At 43.6% G+C, this 22,695-nt stretch overlaps 1 protein-coding gene across 1 annotated transcript in view; it reads left to right on the plus strand.

Moving 5' to 3' along the window:
- The first annotated feature begins 5,050 nt into the window (after positions 1–5,050).
- QRFPR (pyroglutamylated RFamide peptide receptor) overlaps positions 5,051–22,695 on the plus strand; it is a 42,684-nt gene continuing 25,039 nt past the window's right edge. Inside the window, exon 1 of the mRNA XM_087724432.1 lies at positions 5,051–6,152. Coding sequence (XP_087580558.1) covers positions 5,813–6,152 — 340 coding nt within the window. The 5' untranslated portion in view covers positions 5,051–5,812. The remainder of the gene's footprint in view (positions 6,153–22,695) is intronic.

Below are 22,695 nucleotides of genomic sequence, written 5' to 3' on the forward strand. Positions count from 1 at the left end.
AACGAGGTGGATAAGAACACAACAAATCTTCAAACAGTTCCGTTCGATTTTCCAGATTTTTCAACACAGTTTCCAAATTCATTCTCAAAGTTTCAACCGAATATCGATTTTGACCTTGCTCCTGAATCATCAGAGCTTCCACTTCATCCTTAATTATGGCCCCAATGTTCTCTGCCGGATTGAGATCTGGCGAATTTCCCGGCCAGACGTCATTGCCCCAAAATTCGACATTGTTTTCCTTTAACAATTGCTGAGTCGCATTTGCACGCATGCAAGGAGCTTTGTCATGAAGAAAGACAGCCTCACCAACCACCAAGACATTGTCTGGATCACTGAGAAATGGAATGACATTCTCCAATAAAATTTTCTCACGGAAATAACTGCCATCCCAGGATTCCCCTTTATCCTTCAAAACCCAATGCAGTTTCTTGGCTGTGAAAATGACGAAAATCCCGATGCAAGTCGGATTGCGAACGATTTGTCGATATCGTTCATGTTTGGCGATGTCGTCGACGTCTTTAGCCCAAATTCGATCGTTCTGGAAATTCGGTTTTCGAATGGCATAAACGAAGAATTCGTCAGATGGCGCCAAATGAAGAAAATCTTCCTCGGTCCATTCAGACAACCAATCGCACAACCAAAGCCGATCTTGAACGTGTGTTTGAGTTTTCAATGGTTTGCAAATGACGTGGAATGGCTTCAAACCTTCTCGTTCTCGATATCGGCCGATTGTCCTTTGATCAACTCGTTTTCCACGAATTTGAAGGATTTCTTGGGCCACTTTTCGGTTTCCTTTTCGTTGTTTGCGACTGCCAGTTGCAATGATGGCTTTGCTTTCTTGGGACAGTTGCAGAGGACGCCCTTCTCCAAATTTTGTGAAACATTCTTGGGCTGTTTTGTTCCAATTATCAGTAACCCAATCCGGATGACGTTTCAATTTGTTTGCAATCCATTTTCGATTGATAAACGTCGCTCCAGCATCGCGAGCCTCTCGAAAGGCAATGCATTTTATTCTGTCAATGATCCTTTGTTCTTCCGAATCGAATTTTCCAGCCATTCTTAAAGCAAATTTAACATTTAATAGCTCATTCAATTCAGTTTTTTATGGGCTTTAAAATGAGGTGTCGCGGAAGTTGTAAACTGCTGTCGATCTTGCTGTGACCCCCTAGGAAAAGGTTATGCCCCGCCCTGTATGTGCAGAGCAGATAGGAGAGTTGAAAATGGACGACAATGAGCTGGCTCAGGAAGCAAAACAAACGTGGACGCTGACTGCCCCCTCCCTTACTGGGGAATAAATAGGAGGAAAAGGGAGTAGTTTGGTTGTCACAGACAATCATTCGCATTTCTGGACTGCCTTGCCAGAACACAGGTAAAAGATTAAGATAAAAAATGACAAACTCAGTGACACGAGGAGGTCATCAAAGACCTGGGTGAAGAGCCAGATGTTTTTGGCTCTTCTGAACAACAACCATCCAGATCTTGGAGGGTACCTAGTTTTAATTGGCAGATGCTGCTAAAGAGAAAGTGAAGAAGGTGCTCCCTCCTGCAGCACTCTGCTGGCCAAAACGGGTCGCAGGGTGCCTCTGCCTCCTGCCCACCGGGCTGGCCTTGAAATATCAAAGGATCGGGCCACGGTGCCTCTGTCGGCCAAAACAGGACACAGGGGGCCTCATGTGGCCTCTCATGGCCCATTTTGGCCAGCAGAGGCCCCATGGGCCAGTCTTTTGATATTTCCAGGCCGGCCCTGCAGGCCAGATCTAAGCACTCTGCAGGTCGATCCGGCCTGCGGGTCTTCAGTTTGACACCCCTGGTATAGGGTCTCCTGCTTGAGCAAAGGGTTTGACTAGAAGACCTCCAAGGACCTTTGAATTCTATAATACCAGTTCTATGAATTCTCTTTTCCCCCTGAGCAGAAACAGAGAAATGTGGAATTAGGGACAGCAGATATGAGAGAAATAGAGCCAAAAGATAATATGATTTATAACTTTTGTTTTTTTATTAGTCAAATTATTTTGAGTTTGCAAGTAGATGTTAAGAAATAAAAGCTGAATGTGATGCATGCAAAAGTAAATCAAGGAAAACTTGTTTCAAAATATTAAGATCCGGTAAAGATAAGAGAGCAAAATAAATTGTTCAACTATCTGAAACTATTAATATTTTCAATTAAAAATATTCAGATACTGATAGCTATCTTATTCAATGAGTTTTCTAATGTAAGGATGTTAATAAGATACATGCTTGCTTGACCTTGAAGCATTTTAACATTACCACCTCAGTTTCAATTCTTATCCTGTCATACAGTAAAAAGATAAAGGTAAAGGTTCCCTCACACATGTGCTAGTCATTCCCAACTCTAGGGGGCGATGCTCAATTTTGTTTCAAAGCCAGCGCTGTTTGAATACGTCTCCATGGTCATGTGGCCGGCATGACTAAATGCCGAAAGGCCACAGAACGCTGTTACTTCCCACCTATTTTTCTACTTGCATTTTTAGGTGCTTATGGCAGAAGCTGGAACAAGTAACAGGAACTCACTCTATTACACGGAGCTAGGGAATTGAACCTGCCGACCTTTCTGATTGACAAGCTCAGCGTGTTAGCCACTCTGTCATATAGCATATATGTACTTTTTTGTGTTTTTCCAGCTTTTCAATGCTTATATTTTTAAGGTACAGTAGCTAACATAATACAAATTCCCTTCTTAATTTCCTATTACTTAGATCAGGACTAGGCTAATTTTAATTACCACTAGGATTACTCAATAAAATTCATGGCAATCGGAGAATTTGTACCCAGTCCTCCTCTATTCAACCATCTTTGGAATGTGCTTACTATTTACCTGGAGATCACTATTTCTGCAACTGCTGCCTTTTCTCTCTTATTCATATTCAGATGTAGAGCCCTGCTGTCATTACTTTGTATTTCTTTTATTTTCCTGGGAAGACAGTTAAATTGTTTACACGGAAACTTAAAAATAGATTTCCCCCCACTGTTTTAATCTTTTAGACCCTGCATCACAATGAACATATTTTATCTGTATATATCTGCTAATTACATTATATAGTACTGAATATATAGTACTGAAATCTATACAGACAGCATGAACTTATCTTTTCTTTATGGTCTATATTAAGTGGGTTGTTCATGGCAATTCAGTCTGAAAGCATTCATCTTACAGATGTATTAGGAATGCAGGCAATTGGTACCACAGTGAAAAACATGGATAAAAAGTCAGGTATATTGCACAAAAATGTCAAAAATGATGTGTGGTTACAGAAAACTTTATTTGGCTTAGCTATCCAGACAGCTGTTTATCCTTAGTGGGGGGAATAATGGAAGCAGTTTGCAACACATTTTATTGAAAAAACATGACCTTTCATGAGCTATACCTCAGTTTATGTCCTTAATAACATTTTCTACTTAGAAGAGGTGCTATTAAAGTCTGATATATTGCTATCATAGACCAGCATGGCTCTCTTCCTACAATATCTCAATAGTGGGACATCACATGAGTACTGGTACCTGCAGAATATTTTGGGCTCATTTAAGATTTAATAGTTCCAAAGGTGGGTAATAACTAGATCTAGTATCTTAAAGGTAAATGTAAAGATTTCCCCTTTCCTGTTATGTCTGACTCTAGGTGCTCATCTGTTTCTTAGCCAAGGAACCAGGATCGTCCGAAGATAATTTCTGTGGTCACAGGACCAGCATGACTATAAGCTGAGGTACATGGAATGCTGTACCCTTTCTACTGTGGTACCTATTTACAGTACCTATTCACATTTGCATGCCTTCAAACTAATAGATGGGAAGAAGCTGGGGCAAGTAACGGGAGCTCACCAAGTTATGTGCCCTCAGGTCTCCAAAACCGGCTGTCAGCTTTCCACCTGACAATTCCATGCTAGGAAGGCTAGATCAAAAGATCTGAGTAACATGTCTACAAAATGGGGAAGAAAAATAGGGGGTTGATTAATAGTTTTTATTGGGGAGGTGAAGTGGTTCAGCAGTTAGGACACTGAGCTTGTTGGCTGGAAAGCCAGCAGCCCAGGTTCGAGATCCAAGCGCCATGCAACAGGATGAGCTCCCATCCTCGATCCTGTCAACCTAGTAGTTTAAAAGCATGCAAATGTGAGTAGATAAATAGGTACAACTTTGATAGGAAGGTAACAGATCTCTGTGATGTCATACTGACCACATGATCGCAGAGATGTCAAACAGTGCTGGTTCAATGGCCTTGAAATGGAGATGAGCACTATCTCCTATAGCCTGCAACAACTAGCGGAATAAAATCTGCAGAGTCCTTTTACCTTTATTAATCAAAGTAAGCTTTGATGAATAATTTTATTATAGGATTCAAGGATAAAAAGGATAGATAGTAATGAACTGATTTAGGAAACCAAGTCCTTGGAAAAGAAATTCTTAGCAGATATTGTAAAGAAATGAAATTGTGTGACAAGCCAGGTAATCGTCTCTTTTGCCATAGCACCTGCTTCCAATGTACTGGGATATCAGCTTCTTGCAGGAGAGATTTATAAAAATGTTTCAATGACTAGTAAACCATTCCTAATATGTGAGCTAGATTGACCACAAAAACAAGCCCAGTGTCAAGATTGATGTGATAACTAGTTGGCATAGCTTCTGCATTTATATACATTGCCCCGCCTTCAGTTTTTAAAGGTGTGGATGTAGAATAAAAGCAACCAGCAGTTGTTTTAACTGGTCCCAGCATGGCCATATCTTTGCATAATGCTTAGCTGGAGATGGGACGAAACTGCAAAGACAGCAACCAAAAGCGAAATGCAATTTTCAGAAGAACATTAGTTCTTTTTTATGATCTAACTCAACCAAACAGCCTTTGGTTCTTTAAACAGCATTAGATAGCATTCTATTTATTATAGATCTTCCTCCTGGATTTCAACAATTTATTATAGATTTTCCTCCTGGATTTCAAGGATAATAAGATCCTTGGTCTTAATATTTCATGCTATCCACTTGACTGAACATTAAACAAAGCATTGACAAAATAACAATAACCCCTCTAAACACGCCAGAGAATTAAAGCAGCTTTCTTCAATGTGTCCTCTAGGCGCGCCAAATGCAAAGATTGTGGCTAGAGAATGTCATCCAATGCACCTGGGTTGCACCAAACTGGGAAACCACGTTTAAAGAATCCTCCGGTTCCTGGCGCTCCTCAGGCTCTTTCCCGCACAGCAGCAATCCTCCTACGCATCTCCTCTAACATCCTTCTCCCAGCTTGCTTGACTGGCTGCATTTCAAGTCCTTACCAAGCGCCAATTCTCGCAGCAACACACGGCGGCTTCCTCACTTTCTTCTTTCGCTACTCAACCCCTCGCTCCGCTCCAAGCAGCTGCCACTTCGGAAACTTTCAAGGTGGAGAACCTGCGGGGAAGAGCGGAGGAGCCGCCTTTCTCGACCGGCTAGTGACTTGGATCAAGCATTCCATAGGACGCTTCATTAGCACGGGCTTTTGCAAGCCTTAAGGGCAAATATCAACAGCAAAGGGAAGTGCGGTTAGTTTGTCGCTCGGCGTTCTTTCGTCTCTAAAGTTTCGGGTTTCTCGGGCGGGATCCTCCGTCGCCCAGTTGTACTTCATTCTGCAGCGAGACGCTCGAACTTTAAGGCGGTTCTTTCGAGGACCTCGCCCAGGATCTCTTCACCCAGTCTAAGAAAAAGGCGGGCTCTTAATTGAAGGAGACTCTAGTTCTTATCCTTCGAGTTTAAACAAAACAAAACAACCCCGACGACGCCTGCCATGTCCGAAGAGCGAGGGAAGACAGAAGCTCGATCCTGAACTATGCAATCCCTGAACATTACGCCGGAACAGTTCGCGCAGCTCTTGCGCAACAACAACATAACCCGCGAGCAGTTCATCGCGCTCTATGGGCTCCAGCCTCTGGTCTACATCCCAGAGTTACCTGAGGGCGCCAAGCTGGCCTTCATGCTCACTTGCGCGGCCATCTTCGGCTTGGCGCTCTTTGGGAACTGCCTGGTGCTCTACGTGGTGACCCGCCGCAAAGCCATGCGGACCGTCACCAACATCTTCATCTGTTCGCTGGCTCTCAGCGACTTGCTCATTGCTTTCTTCTGCGTTCCTTTCACTTTGCTGCAGAATATCTTCAATAATTGGCTGGGAGGTGAGCTGGAGAGGCTGTTTAGAGCCTCGTCCTAGCAGGCGGGCGCTTTGTCTGCCAGCAGTGTGTGTGCTTTTGCTAAGAATCTGTGCCTCAAAGGCTGCCATCCCCTGCATACCTTTCTGGTTTCTTAAGGCTGGGTTTCCTTTTAACCTTATGTTTATGTGCACAAAGAAGGGAATGTAGAAATGCGGGAAGTGGGTGTGAGTAACTGACTTTGTAATAGAGAAAAAAGTATTCTTACATCTTTGGAGAGGTAACCTCTTTGTCACTTCTTTCTATTGCTCTTGTTGAGGTGTAGAGTATATGTGTAAAGGGTTTTCAAAAGTCCTTGCTTAATGGAAAGATATTCCCTCATTACATCATTCTTAACAGGTGTATTGGCTTTAGTGCTGCGTTGGGGAATCTTGAACCTAATGTTAATTCTTAATGTTTGAGAATTCTCTATTGGCAAAACTCAACTTCGTGCTGGACTTCAGTTTCCATAATTTCCAGAGTCAACACATTGGGAAAAGCTGATTTCCATTTTACAACCATTCACTGTTATCATACCATTATTAGTAGCTCAAAAGTAGAAGGTGGCTATCATACAATATAACATTTATATTTATGCAGTTAAAACTTTTAATATGTATAGGTGCTTATTATCTCAGATGCAAGATATAAATTATAATCTTACTAGGATCTAATTTTAATAAGTACAGTGTTTCGTATGGATTATTTTCATGGCCATTTCTTTATAACTTGCCATGGCAGAATTAAAGTGTTCAGAAAACTGTCTTGACATTGTTAGTACATAATTAGGAATCATACAGTATCTGTGTGTATACTATCAAACTTAAGAAAGAGTATAAATATATAACATTAGCTCTCTTAGTATTTTAAAAGTATGCATTTGTTTTATCACTGTCTTCACACTGAACAGTATTTCTCATTCCCAATTATCTACTGACTTTTTAAAACCTGGGGGTAGACTATTGAGAAAATAAGATGTTTGTGCTGCTGGAAAGGACCTCTTGCCTTTGCAGATCTAGTATTCTATTGAATTATTTGAAGAAATTGATTAGTTTTATATTAATATTAATTTCATATTTGTAGTAGATTATGATCCATTATATAATAACACTCTGGATCCCTATTCCCATCTTCTAGTTTTGTTCCCTATCAGAATTAGAAACTGGTAAATGACTGTCCAAAATAATCATTCCATTCATTTCACTTCAGAATTAGATTGCAGGAGAAGCTTAAACTAATAATGTTATGTATTCAAAATCACAGCCCTGTGGTTTTATTATAATGCACAATAATCATGTGTAAGACTGGAGTAAGTCTAGAAATTAATTGGAGTAAGTTTAAATGGGCTTCATCATCTATAATCCCAGTCTGAGACAACAACCCCTTTTAACAGGTTTTATGTTATTTATTTATTGGAATTTGTAAGCAAAAACGAGAACAAGAATAAAAGAATAAAAATAAAATGACAGGGACAATAGACATGTTGGTGCACTTATGCACACCCCCTCTGCTGACCACTTAAGTATAAAGTCCACAGAAGTCAACAAGTTTAGAACGATTTACATTGAGTTTAAAGTGGTTGTTCACGCACGTATTATTGTGATTAAAATGGATAAAGTCATTTACAGGTAAAACAGGCGGCGGACCACAGCAACCTGCTCAATCTTCTTCTGAAGCACTAGATATTTTGCAGTCAAAACCACATTATTTGTGTTTATGTATGTTCTAGTCCCATGATGGCAAATCTATAGCACGCATGCCAGAAGTGGAACGCAGAGCCCTCTCTCTGGCCGTGTGCGCTGTTGCCAACTGCTCTTCAGCTTTCTGGCATGTGCATGGATGTTGGCCAGCTAGTCTTTGCATGTGATGTAGCCCCGGAAATCCGAAGAGCAGCTGGCCAGCGCACATGCACGTGTGCCAAAAGCCCAAAGAGCCTCTGGCTGGTGCATGCATGCGCACTGGCCAGCTGCTTTTTGAGCTTCTGCGGCTCTGGTGTATGCGTGCACACGCATATGCCTGCATGTTCCAGTTTCAGCACTTGGTGCCAAAAAGGTTCGCCATCACTGTCGTAGTCCACGGTTTCCTTTTAAGCTTTCTAAATAAAGTGAAGTAACAAATTCAAGGAAAACACATTTACCACTAGTTACTACGCTATTTGCTAATCAGTTAATATTATGTATCTGTGTGTATGTATACATAGATACATACATCATCAAGGTGTTTTTGATCTTTAGCAACTACTACATTCTCTCTGATGATCTGTCCCTAACCTGTTCTTTCAAGTTTACCAACTGATTAGGCAGGCTGATGTTACCAAGAGAAGATAGTCTGTAGATATCCAGACCATGAACGATGAAGGGATTTGAAAGTAAAAATGAACATTTTGAATTCATTTTATAAAAAAAATGGGAATCAGTGTGGTGGGTTGCTGATGTGTACCATATTTTTCAGAGTATAAGACTCACCGGAATATAAGACGCACCCAGGTTTTGAAGAGGCAATTTTTTTAAAAAAAGTAGGTAGGTAGATGGAGAGAGAGGGAGAGAAAGAGAGAAATACAGTAGATAGGTAGGGAGAGAGAGAGAGAGGTAGGTAGATAAAGGGATAGAGAGAGAGAAATAGAGAGAGATAGAAATACAGTAGGTAGGTAGGTAGGGAGAGTGTAGATAGGTAGGTAGGGAGAGGGATAGATAAAAATAGAGATAGAGAGAAAAACATTAGATAGGTAGCGAGAGAGAGAGAATAGGTAGGTTGGTAGGTAGATGGGATAGAGAGAGAAATAGAAAGGGAGAAATATAGTAGGGAGGGAGAGAGTGTAGATAGGTAGGTAGGTAGAGGGATAGAAAAATAGAGAGAGATAGAAATACAGTAGATAAGGAGAGAGAGTAGGTAGGTTGCTAAATAGAAGGATAGAGAAAAATAGAAATACAGTAGATAGGGGATAGGTAGGTAGAGGGATAGAGAGAGAAATAGAGAGCGATAGAGAAATACAGTAGATAGGTAGGGAGAGAGAGTAGGTAGGTTGCTAGGTAGAGGGATAGAGAGAAAAATAGAGAGAAATACAGTAGATGGGAGAGAGAGTAAGTAGGTAGATATATAAGTAGATAGAAGGGGATCGAGAAATATAGTAGGTAGGGAGAGAGAGAGTAGATAGGTAGATAAAGGGAGAGAGAGAGAGAGAGAGAAATACAGTAGGTAGGTAGGGAGAGAGACAGAGAGAGTAGATAAGTAGGTAGATGTTTCCAGGTGTATTTATCCATGTGCTGTAGAAGGAAATCGCTGACAACCTGTAGTGCCTAAAACTCATAAAACACTCTTAACTAAACAGCTTTCCAAAAGGAAAAAAACGGTTTTGCACTCTGCAAACCTCCCCCAAACGGCCTGGTTTTTGCAAAAACGAGCCCGTTTTTTGCAAAAACAAGCCCGTTTTTTTGCAAATAAAAGGCATGAATAGCCTTTTGGGGGGAGGGGCTTGCAGAGTGTTCCTGGGGGGTGGAACAGGACAAAAAAGAGCAAAAACGACCAGTTTTTCACGAAAACTGGCCGTTTTTTGTAAAAAAAAATATATGCATACATAGCCTTCTGGGGGCTGGGGGACAAAAAAACGGCCCATTTTCTGCTCATTTCTGACCTCTCCAGCCCTCAGGAGCTGTCTGAAAGCCTCCATAAGGCTATGCACGGCCATTTTGGTAAAGGGGCAGGGCTTCAGGAGGCAAAAAATGCTGTATTCAGTGTATGACACATCCAGATTTTCAGCCTCTTTTTAGAGGAAAAAAGGTGCGTTTTATATTCCGAAAAATACGGTACTTAACACCACTGTAACTTAAGTCCATCCACTTTGCTGCTGGTTCCTAGGTTTTTTCTTTAAACTCTTCCTAGCATTAGAGGGTTTTTAGAGAGATGGGTCTTTGCATAATGTATCTAAACTGGATACTGTATGTATGTATGTATGTATGTATGTATGTATGTATGTATGTATGTATATATGTATATGTATGTATGTAAATAACTATAGATAGCTATATTGATATGCTTTATTATAGTACTTGACATTAATCTGCATTTTTACGCTTAGTAGCAAAACAGGCCATATTTAAAGATAAACTTAGTTTTCTCTTTTTTTCTACTCCAATGTTCTATAGTATTTTTTGATAAAAGCATTTCAATAATTGATTATTTATTTACAGAGCTGCTCGAGTCAGTTGATTGCATAGCTCCTGGTTATGTAATTGAGATTGAAGGAATCTCTTTGTCAGCACTCCTTCATTGAGTAATTAGGAAAGAAAACCACAAGACTCCATTGATAGAAATCAAGTGTACTTTTACTAATTATAAATGATCAGAAGCGTAGCAAAGCAAAGACTGATTATTTAGGCGCGAAAGCGAGTGATATATAAAATAACCCATTCCCCACCCCTTGGCATCCCAGTTGCAGTCCAATCATAATTCTCCCAATTGTCAGGTATGAGATAACTTCGAAAGGCATCACCAAGATGGAATGTCGGTGCCGTTGGCCTTGGCGGGAACCTCCTCCGCATGCGCAGTCCGACAGGCAGCAGAACTCCAGAATCTTCCTCCAGCACAATTAGTAAACCCCTCCCAAATACCATGCCCCCCCCCCCGTTTCAATGGCAGCCGAAGCAGCAGCAAAGCAGAGGCTGACATCCGGCCGTCCTCCGGAAAAAGACGGTCAGGCCTAGAAAACGACAAAACACAAACAAACAGATGACCAACAAAAAAAAGAAAAAAGGGGGGGGGAAGAGAATGTCAGGAAGGAGAGCCAATCAGGGTTTGTCAGGATAAGTAGAATAAAACTGGTGGAGCAGCCGGGGAGCACGGACGTGGGACTTGTCCACCCATTCGGCATGAGATGGAGGAAAATGCTTCTAAGCCACTAGGTACTGAATCTGATTCCACCGCCGCCGAGAGTCCAATATTTCCCGGACCTCAAAATGCTGTTCACCATCAATCAATAGGGGGGCAGGCGGTGGGTCCACTGGTGGACGTAAAGACGAGAAACGAACAGGTTTAATGAGATTAATGTGGAAAACGGGATAAACACGGCTGAGGTGTTTGGGTAGCTGCAAGCGAATCGAAACAGGATTGATGGCCTTGAGTATGGGAAACGGGCCCACGTACTTAGGCCCCAACTTCTTAGACTTCAGCGTAGTTTGAAGGAACTCCGTGGATAAGTAAACTTGGTCACCCACCTTGTACTGATAAGGTTGCGCACGTTTCTTATCAGCCTGTTTCTTATGCGCACGATGCGCAGCATCCAAAGTACTAAGTGGCAAAGGCCAAATATGCCTCAACCGCTCACTCCATTCGGAGATGGACGAAATCTGTGGCTGCTCAAGAGGAACCTCGGGAATAGGAACAAAGTCCTGGCCAGATACAACTCGAAAAGGAGTGAATCCAGTGCTGCTATGTACGGAATTATTATAAGCCACTTCCGCGTGCGGCAACAAGTCCACCCAATCATCTTGCTGGTAATTGATGAAACAACGTAAATATTGTTCTAGAACAGAATTAGTCCTCTCGCAAGCCCCATTAGTCTGAATGTGGTGGGCGGAGCTTAGACCCTGGGCGGAGCCAATGCGCTTAAGAAATTCCTTCCAAGTGCATTCATTGTTCTGAAAATTGAGTCTATATTTCCACCCTCCCCCCCCCACCCCCTGAACCCCCCTACCTGACCCCCTTCCGACTTCCCAGGTCCCATTCCCGGCATCGTTCTTTATCAAGCAAAGTCTGGAGTATATATATATATATTTCCTTTTTTTTTTTTCTTCGTTCTTTTCCTTTTTTTTCTTTTGTTTTAGTATAAAACAAATAGACCAATGAATACTAGAAATACACCGAAGCGAGGTGTAGAGGGAAAGAAGAGGGGGGAATTAAGAGGGAGTGAGAAGGTAATGTAAGGAGGGTGAGATGGTGGGAAGGGGAGAAAGGAATGGCTGAGGGGGAAGGGAAGTAGAAGAGGGGATTGTTGGAAGGGGGAAATGAAAGTTGGAGGGGTAGAAGGAAGGGTGTATGTAGGATAGAAGTGTTATGAGTTGTTTATTGTTTCTTTTTTTTTAAACTGCACAGTATTTAAGTGATTGTATAAAGGAAAATGAAAATGTAATAAAAGAATCTTTGACAAAAGAAATTCCTTCCAAAAAACAGAAGTGAATTGTACACCTCTATCAGAAATGATGCGATCAGGCACGCCGTGCAACCGGTAAACGTGAGAAATAAGAGTTTAGCAAGCGCCTTTGCAGAAGGAATCTTATGGCACAGTATAAAATGAACTTGCTTGGAAAATAAGTCAGTAACCACCCATATGACAGTGTGTCCCTGGCTCTCAGGAAGTTCGACAATAAAGTCCATAGAAATCTCCTTCCAGGGGGCGACAGGGCGGGCTACAGTCTGGAGTAAACCCTGCGGTTTCCCCGGCGGGCGTTTAGCGGCTGCACAGACCGGACAGCTGGCAACGTAAAGTTCAATGTCCTTCTTCAAAGATGGCCACCAAAACTGCCGTTTCACCAGATGCAGCGTCTTCACAAATCCAAAATGCCCCGCAAACTTGGAATCATGAGCCCATTGGAGGACAACAAGATGAAGAGAGGCAGGGATGTAAAGTTTCGCTCCAATCCATGGCAAATCGTCTCTCATTGTACATTCACCTTGATGCTGCTGGAACCAGTCATCCTGGGGAAGGGCCTTTTTGAGATCAGAGAGAAAATCTTGAGACACTTCCACCTTCGAGCATGCCTGCTGCCTAGTAACAACAGGAGCAGCGAGGCCAGACGTGGGAACCACGGGCTGGATAACGCTGAGCTTAGAGCAGTTGTATTGAGGAAGTCTGGACAAAGCATCAGCCATAAAAATTTCCCCCCCTGGGATGTACTTAAGCGTGAAATTGAACCGATTGAAATGCTGAGCCCAGCGCATTTGCTTAGGGGAGAGGCGCCTCGGAGTTCTCAAAGCTTCCAAGTTCTTGTGGTCAGTCCACACCTCAAACGGGTGCTTAGCGCCCTCCAGAAAGTGGCGCCACGTGGCCAAAGCCCAACATACAGCAAATGCTTTCTTCTCCCAGATTGCCCAACGTCTTTCCGTGTCTGTGAGTTTACGGGAGGTGTATGCACATGGTTGTAAATTACCTTGGTCGTTAGTCTGAAGTAAGACGGCCCCTACAGCCACGTCACTGGCATCAGCTTGAACGACAAAAGGCTTGTCCATTTCCAGATGCTTCAGAACTGGTTCCGTGGCAAAGAGTCGTTTCAACTTCTCAAAAGCAGCTTGACACTCCATGGTCCAATTCAACGGCTTGCTAGGCTTAGGTTTAGGCCCACCTTTGGACTTCAGTAAATTAGTGATGGGAAGTGCAATTTTGGCAAAAGAAGGGATGAACTGACGATAGAAATTGGCAAAACCCCAAAATTTCTGTAATTGCCTACGTGTACGGGGCGCCTCCCACTCAGTGACCGCCTTGACCTTAGCGGGGTCCATCTCAATACCAGCGGGGGAGATACGATACCCAAGGTAGTCTATCTTCTCCTGGTGAAATTCACATTTGGATAACTTGGCATAAAGTTCAGCAGCTCGGAGCTTCTTCAGGACAGTGCGGACCAACTTGACGTGTTCGTCATATGTTTGAGTGTAAATAAGGATATCATCTAAATATACGATAACGCCCTTGTAAAGGTGGTCATGCAAAATTTCATTAATTAATTGCATGAAAACTGCAGGCGCCCCCTGCAGGCCAAAGGGCATCACCCGGAACTGGAAACAACCTAGGGGGCTGTTGAAAGCTGTCTTCCACTCATCCCCCTCCTTTATGCGGACCCTATAGTATGCTTCTCTGAGGTCCAATTTAGTGAAAATACGGCCCTTCCCCAGTTGGGCCAGCATGTCCTTCATCAGTGGTAATGGGTATAGGTTCTGAGCTGAGATGCCGTTCAAGTTTTTGAAATTAACACATAATCTGAGGGAGCCATCTTTCTTTTCTCTGAACAACACTGGCGCTGCTACCTTGGGCCGTGCTGGCTCCTGGTGGGGTGTGATTGAGTCTTCGCTTACTGTCAGCACTCCTTCATTGAGTAATTAGGAAAGAAAACCACAAGACTCCATTGATAGAAATCAAGTGTACTTTTACTAATTATAAATGATCAGAAGCGTAGCAAAGCGAAGACTGATTATTCAGGCGCGAAAGCGAGTGATATATAAAATAACCCATTCCCCACCCCTTGGCATCCCAGTTGCAGTCCAATCATAATTCTCCCAATTGTCAGGTGTGAGATAACTTCGAAAGGCATCACCAAGATGGAATGTCGGTGCTGTTGGCCTTGGCGGGAACCTCCTCCGCATGCGCAGTCCGACAGGCAGCAGAACTCCAGAATCTTCCTCCAGCACATTAGTAAACCCCTCCCAAATACCATGCCCCCCCTCCCCATTTCAATGGCAGCCGAAGCAGCAGCAAAGCAGAGGCTGACCCTCTTTTGTCATTTTCCCTTACCACTTTAACTTTTTTGGCTTAAATTAAAACTCTTTTTACTTCAATAAATTTCTTCTTCTACTTGTTGCAATATTATATTGGAGATACCTAAGGGAAGAGGTTTTTAAAAAAGATCGAATCTGCCACTTGAACGCCCAAATCTGAAGCTTTTTTTTGCTGCTGTAACTGTTTTCTTTGTTTACTCTTATCTGACTATACTGACTGCAACAAAAGGACTTGGAACATCTCTTTAAAACCTGATAAAGACTCAAGGTTACAAATAGTGGTGTATGGAAAATACTTTGACAAGAATTGGAAAAGGAAAGACCCCTCTTTCTTTGAAAACCATAAAAGAACATTCGTCTAAAATAAAAATAGATATATTCTTCAAAATTTGTGATAGGCTAGGGTGGCAGATTGCGTGACCCGTCAAAAGCGTGGAGGACAAAATCGCGCTCGACGAAAGCGCGCATGTGACGTCATCACAGCGCGACGAAAAAAATTAAAAATTGAAATAAAATTAAAATTAAAGCAAGCCGATTCACATAAAGGTAAGGGTTAGGTTAAGGGTTAGGGTTAGGGTTAGGTTAAGGGTTAGGGTCAGGTTTAGAGCGTTAGCGTTAGGTTTAGCGTTAGGTTAAGGGTTAATGTTAGGTTTTTCGTTACGTTAACGGTTAGGTTTAGGGTTAGATTTAGGGTTAGGTTAAGGGTTAGGTTTAGGGTTAGGTTTGGGGGGGTTAGGGTAAGGTTTTAGCTTTATTTTTACATTTTTCGATCACAGCGCGATGTTTTCGTCGCGCTGTGATGACGTCAAATGCGCGCTTTCGGCGAGCGCGATTTTGTCCTCCGCGATTTTGTGGTGGAACCGGCAGATTGTACCTAAACCCTCCTTTTTTTGCTCTTTGCCTATATTATTCCTTATTCTAAAAAATGGAGCAATACTCAGATAAAGAAAACTTGTTAATCCAAAACATTTTGGCTGGACTTCAAAACATCTCAGAAGGATTTGAGAGATTCCACAAGAGATGGGACAGGCTATGGGATATCACAGAAAAAGATGATGGGGTTATAACCCCAGAAATTAAGGAGGTGAATGGAAATACAGAAAACAAAGATAAGAACTTAGATGAACTTATAAATGGAGTAAATGTGAGTGAAAGTGGAAAGAAGAGAAGCTGGAAAAGTGACTTTGATAATTTGGTGTTCCACCCCAATCTTCAAGATGTAGGAGAAAAAGAAAGAGCGAAAAAAATGGAGGTAATAAGACAAATCTATTCAGAAACAAACCTGACAACTAAAGTTAAGCTTACATTAATAACAACTCAAGGGCAACAAAACTACATGAGAGATTGTTTAAGCTTCAGTGTGCGGAGAGAAGTTTTAAACCCTGGGAAGGTTCTGGACACAGAATTGGCACAACAACTGGCGAGAGATGAAAGGCTATTTTGTTACCTTGAAAGATACTGGTTAATAATCCCAATTGATGGAAAAAAGCTAGTTAATATTTGACTGATTATTAAGTAGAGATGATAGTATCTTTTAGAATGTTTTAAATTACCACTGAATGTTTATCCATTAACATAAATTTACTATGATACTAATAGAGAAATAATAACCCTAGTCAGGATAAATAACCAGACCATAGAAATACTAACCTACATTCTGGGTGATTGTCAAGTAGAAATGTTAGTATTTCTTAGATTGTCTTAGATGTTTAATGTTTTTTTTCCTTAGCCTGTAATTAACTAATGTGGGATTGAGGGAAAAGTCCTATAAATTTTGTTAATAAATCATTGTTTAAAGATGGTTATAAAGTTATAATATTGTGTGGGCCTGGAGAGGAGAGGTGAGATAATTAGTAAATAACCTTTAGTTAACTACAATAATAACAATGAAATGTTAATGGACAATACTTAATGATACATACAGGTGTGTTGGTGGGGGAATGCTCAGATATCCTACTTAACCGAATTAATTTTGGAATATGTCATTAAGGTGTAATGGTATTGGAGATATATTGAAATTGCAAATGAACGCCAGTGGATGGTTGTGTCTTCTAATGTAGATGATTCTAGATAAAAACATATTTGATCAATGGTAGCCAAATGAGAATTAAGGTACAGGGATAGTAATTAGTAATTTAATAAATTTATATGCCGCCCAATCCCGTAGGACACCTTCTCTACAACCTTCCCTACAAAAGGGAGGTTGGAGACTGGACGGTAGTTATTAAGGATAGCTAGGTCCAGGGAAGGCTTCTTAAGGAGGGGTCTTACCACCGCATCCTTCAAAGGGTGCGGGAAAGATCCTTCCTGAAGAAAGGTGTTAATAATCCTCAGGAGCCAGCCTCGTGTTACCTCCCTGCTGGTCGAGACCAGCCAGGAGGGACACGAGTCCAGTAAACAGGTGGAGGCACTCACCGCTCCCATGGCCTTGTCCACGTCCTCAGGAGCGATAAGCTGGAGCTCGCTCCAAGAAATCCGATCAAGACCCTCCCCCGGCATCTCTACTGGTACTGACAAAGTGGAGTCCAGGTCTGTCCGAATCTGAGCGACTTTGTCCGAGAGAAACTGAACAAATTCCTCAGCTCTTCCCTGTAAGGGCTCTCCCACACCCCTCCCTTTCAGGAGGGAGCGGGTTATCCTAAACAGGGCGGCCGGGCGAGATTCTGCGGACGCAATAAGAGCGGAAAAATGAGCACATTTTGCCGCCTGTATCGCCACTAAATAAGTCCTAATAAAGGCTCTTAGTTGTGTTCGGTCAGATTCGGAGTTACTAGCCCTCCAACGTCGCTCTAGGTGTCTCTTTTGGCGCTTCATCTCCTGGAGTTCCTCGGTAAACCAAGGGGCCCTCCTGGATCCACTGCTGCGGAGAGGCCGCAAAGGCGCAATCCGGTCCAGAGCCTCAGCCGCCGCTGTATTCCAAGCGGCGACCAAGGACTCTGCCGGATTGTGGGCAAGGGAGTCAGGTATCTCTCCAAGCGCCGTCTGAAATCCCAAAGGGTCCATCAGGCGCCTGGGGCGGAACTACCTAATCGGTTCCCCTTTCCTGCAGTGAGGGAGGAGTTTCCGAAAATCAAGCCTCAGTAGGAAGTGATCTGACCATGACAAGGGCGAGATCTCAATGCCCTTCAATTCCAGACCACGTCTCCACTGTCCCAAGAGAAACACGAGGTCGAGTGTGTGACCCACTGTATGAGTCGGACCCTGAATTACCTGGGTCAAGTCCATGGTTGTCATGGAAGCCATGAACTCCTGCGCTCCATCCGAGCGTTCGCCGAGAGATGGCAAGTTGAAATCCCCCAGTACTATCAGCCTGGGGAACTCAACCCCCAGTCCGGCTACTAACTCAAGGAGCGCAGGCAGGGCTGTTGTAACGCAGCTGGGAAGTAGGTACGTTAGAAACAAGCCCACTTGACCCCCTAGGTCCAACTTCACCAGAAGGGACTCTCACCCGACAGTCTCCGGAGCAGGGATCCCACGAGGGACTAATGACTCTCGGATGATGGCAGCCACTCCCCCACCCCTTCCTTGGTGTCGCGGTAGGTGGAGCACCTGAAACCCTTCTGGGCACATTTCTGAGAGGGGGACTCCTCCCTCGTGGCCCAGCCAGGTTTCAGTAATACATGCCATGTCTGCCCTCTCATCTAATATTAAGTCCCAGATGAGGGGAGCTTTATGAATCACAGACCTGGCATTTAGCATAGTAAAATGTATAACTTTTCTTTCTTGATATAAAATGTACAACATGATTTAAATGAAATATATGTAAGGACTGTGGAAGAAACACACGGAATATATTAGTAACCAATCGATACGCTTTCAACAAGATGTAACGAAATATGATTTTTTTCTTTCTGTTTAATTAAAACAATAAAAAATTGTCTAAAAAAAAAAAGTATGCGTCTCGAGCCTTATCATCCTCTGTAGCGTCCAGGCGCCTGCAATGGTTGCGCCACTGGCAAGTGGAGTCCAGGGCTAAGTGGCACCTGGCAGGAGCAGACTACGCCGGGGACAAATTTTTCGGTGCTTCGCTGGATCCTATACTGGTGGAGGACAAGAATAAGCGGAAGGTCTTCCCGGCTACGACCAGACGGTCAGATCACCGGCATTCTCCATACCCCAGGAGAACATCTTACTGCCCGCCTGAATCGGATGTTCAGAACCAGAGGTACCAGACCCCCAGGTTCCATCGACAGGGGGATAGGCAGTTCCCTAGGGATAGGTTCAGGGGCCAGCAGCAGAGCAAGCAGCCTTTTCGAGGAAGGGGCGGCCGCCCTTTCCGCAGGTTCAGGTGATCCGTTCGCAGATCACCCCATCGGCGGTCGCCTCTCACTTTTTGTGGATGCCTGGGAGCGCGTCACTTCGGACGAGTGGGTCCTCCAGACTGTTAAGCTCGGGTTACAGCTGGAGTTCCGCTCGCAGCCCCCTAATAGATTCTGTACCTTCGCCTCCTCCAAATATCCCACCAAGGCCATCAAAAACCTGTTAGATATCAGGGCCATTGAGAGGGTCCCAGAGGGAGAGAAGGGCTCTGGATTCTACTCGAACCTGTTCCTGGTTCCCAAGAGTTCAGGGGGATGGAGAGCCATCCTGGATCTTAAACTGCTCAATTCCAGGGTGGTCTACCATAGGTTCAAGATGGCCTCCCTGAAATCCATATTAGAAGGCATCCGACAGGGCGATTTCTTGGCCTCCATCGATCTCACAGAGGCCTACCTTCACATCAGAATCACCCCGGAACATCGTAGGTTCCTCAGATTTTCGCACGAGGGCAATCATTTTCAATATAGAGTTCTGTCCTTTGGGCTGGCTTCAGCCCCCAGGACCTTTACCAAGGTGCTGGCCACGGCCCACCTGCGTTCCCTTCCAGTCCGCCTTTTTTCTTACCTGGATGACATCCTCGTCCTAGCCAGGTCCCCAGACACTGCCAGGCAGGACCTGGGGCTCACCATCGACACCCTCAGGTCCCTGGGATTCTCTATCAACCTAGAGAAGAGCCAATTGGTCCCTTCTACCAGTCTCCAGCACCTAGCTTCCATCATAGATTCAGTGTCTGGGAAGGTTTTCCTTTCCCAGGACCGAAGGGACAGCATTGTGCAGCTCATCCATGAAATTTGCAAGTTACGCTCTGTTCCTGTAGTTCTCCTTTCCAGGCTCCTTGGGAAATTCATTTCTTGGACAGAGATCGTGCCTTGGGCCTGCCTACACGCCAGGGAGCTTCAGCGGTTCCTGCTGCCATACCAGAGAGCCGGGACGAGCGACGCCAACTTCAAAGTTTGAGTGTCACCCCAAGTGCTACTCTCTCTCCGTTGGTGGCTGACTCCAGCGTTAGACAAGGGATCCCTCTTCAAGGAACCAGCAAGGAAGGTACTCACAACAGACGCAAGCCTGTTCGGCTGGGGAGCACAACTGGAGGCCCAGATAGCCCAGGGCCGCTAGACTCCAACAGATCTGCACAACAACATAAACTGGTTGGAGCTCAGGGCCATCCAACTGGCCCTACGTCACTTCAAGACCACGGTGACCAGTCACCACGTGGCAGCCAAAGCACATGTGAACAGGCAAGGGGGCACCCACTCCAAGGCCCTCTGCGACGAGGCTCTCCGATTGGGGAACTGGGCAGAGAGGCATCTCCAGTCCATCAGAGTGGAACACATCTCCAGGACAGAGAACCAGCAAGCGGATTGGCTCAGCAGGGAGACGATCGACAACGGAGAGTGGCAGCTCCATCCCAGCATCTTCCTGCAGATCTGCGAGAGGCTCGGTTCTGCAGGGAGTCCTAGACTCTCGAGGGGCTCAGGCCCATTGATCCCTCCCAAGGACATCTAGCTTTGGTATGTCCCATATGTTACTCCTCCCACACCTCACTTCGGAAACTGGCAGTTGGTCTTACCTGAACTGCATGTTTAGAAGAATGTGTGGGAGGAGTCACTTTCCCCCCTTTTTTCAGGGCGCCCCGGGCCAGGGGCCTGTGTTAGCTCAGTGGTCAGTCAGGGCCAGGCAGGAAGGATGTGTGCTTGCGCTGTTTCTTTGTTCCTTCTTTCCAGGTGCTCTGCTACGAACCATCGGTTAATCTGGGAGGTCAGAAGGAGGATCGGAGATGTGGCCTCAAGATTTACCTCAGTCTCCAGGGCAAAAGGGCTGGGTTAATACCCATATGTTACTCCTCCCACACCTTCTTCTAAACATGCAGTTCAGGTAAGACCAACTGCCATTTTCCTTGAAATACACTGCTCCAGAGTTTCTCTTTTATTATTGTATGATAATCAATGTCTTATTTTTTACATGGTGCAATTGGGGATATAATGGTTATACATTGAATTATACTCCTATCTTGTTTGCATATGTGAATATTTAGCCCACTAGTTCCACATCTCTGAGCTATTGCATTTTATGACTCCTTAAGGGCTAATAGTGAGCTTAGAAAATGTTGTTGATTTTAGAAATTACTGCATAAATGTTAAATGATGAATAAGAATAAGCATTTCAAATGTAGGCAAACTGCATCAATGAAGTCTTTGTACTGAAAACTAATGTAGTTCACTATTAGTAAATTTTCATGTCACTAAATAGAGTCATAAAAAATCCATTTTGTATTTACATAGGAAAATATGAGCTGTTCTAAAGGGATATTTACACACATGACTGCTTCCCTAGATTGTATGTGTGTGTGTGTGTTTAATAGAGGAAGAGGAAATTGATTTCAAACAAAGCCGCAAGAGTCTTGTAGCAAAACTTAAATAAAATCATACTCATTTGTATTAACTAAAAAAGGCTAAAATAAGTACAAAGCTAAACTACTGAATGCTACTTGATTAGATTTAGGCACTACCTGCAGGTAGTACTCTGGTACAATGGCAATTGAGATTGAAATTCTTATTGCTAAGCAATATGATTGTAAAGTGTGAGGTCACATCAGTGACGTGCGGTGAGGTTTATGGCTGGTGAGGCAGCAATTGTTTTAGACTTGTGGACTTCAACTCCCAGAATTCCACAGCCAGGCATGCTCAGTTCCGATTTAAAGCAACAGCATTTGTTTTTCTCCTTTGCTAAATAAGTTTCCTCCTTTTTTTTTTCTCCCTTCCCCTCCTTCCTCCCTCTCGCCCTCCCTCCCCCCTCTTTCAAACACACACACACACACACACACACACACACACAAAGTTGCACCAGGAGGATGAAGTTTGAATTCCTCCCCCTCCCTCCAACCCACACGTACCTTTTCCAGCTGTTTCAGAGAGGATTTCAACTCTGCTCTTGCCTGCCATCATGAAAAGAAAAAAAAATGTAAAAGGAAAAAGGCAAGAGCTGAGGTCAGGCTGGGCTAGTTGCTGCCAGAGTCACCGTGGATGACTCTGCTTAACTGTTTAAAAAAAGCCTCTAAAAAGCACCCTCTACAGGAGGAGGCAGGAGAACGACGTGCCTCATCTATGTCAGGAATTTTTTGGCTTTTAACCCTTAGTTAACTCTGCTCGAGTGATAATAAAAAGTCAGACTAGATGAAGCATGTCATTCTCTGCTGCCTCCTGTAGAGGGCGCTTTTTTAGAGGCTTTTTTAAACAGTTAAGCACTAAGCAGAGTCATCCATGGTGACTCTGGCAGCAACTAGCTCAGCCTGACCTCAGCTCTTGCCTTTTTCCTTTTACATTTTTTTTCTTTTCATGATGATAGTGGTGAGTCTCTACCTCCAGTGTCTCCCCTGACTGCATGTCCCTGGGTCACATAATCATGTTGCTGTGACAGCAATTCTAGCTCTAAGTTTCAGTGGAAGCCTCAGGTGATCATGACATCTTACTTTTTGCTGGCTTCCCCATTGACTTTGCAGGAAAAATTGTAAGATGTGACTGAGGGGATGCTATGATAGCCAGAACTCCAAGGACTGGTTGTAAGTTCCTCCTTGTTCTGCACTGTCATAAGTTTGAACATTCACTTAATGAATAATCCATAACCTGAGGGTTACCTGTAACGATGAACTAAAAAATAACATCACAAGACAGAGCTGCTATATCTGAGATTATGCAGAACTGAATGTATATTAAACTGAGTCCATTACACT

Source organism: Thamnophis sirtalis, unplaced genomic scaffold, assembly GCF_051295495.1.
Source record: "Thamnophis sirtalis isolate CommonGarterSnake01/CBP01778 unplaced genomic scaffold, rThaSir2_p1.2 scaffold_10, whole genome shotgun sequence".
Taxonomy (NCBI): Eukaryota; Metazoa; Chordata; class Lepidosauria; order Squamata; family Natricidae; genus Thamnophis; species Thamnophis sirtalis.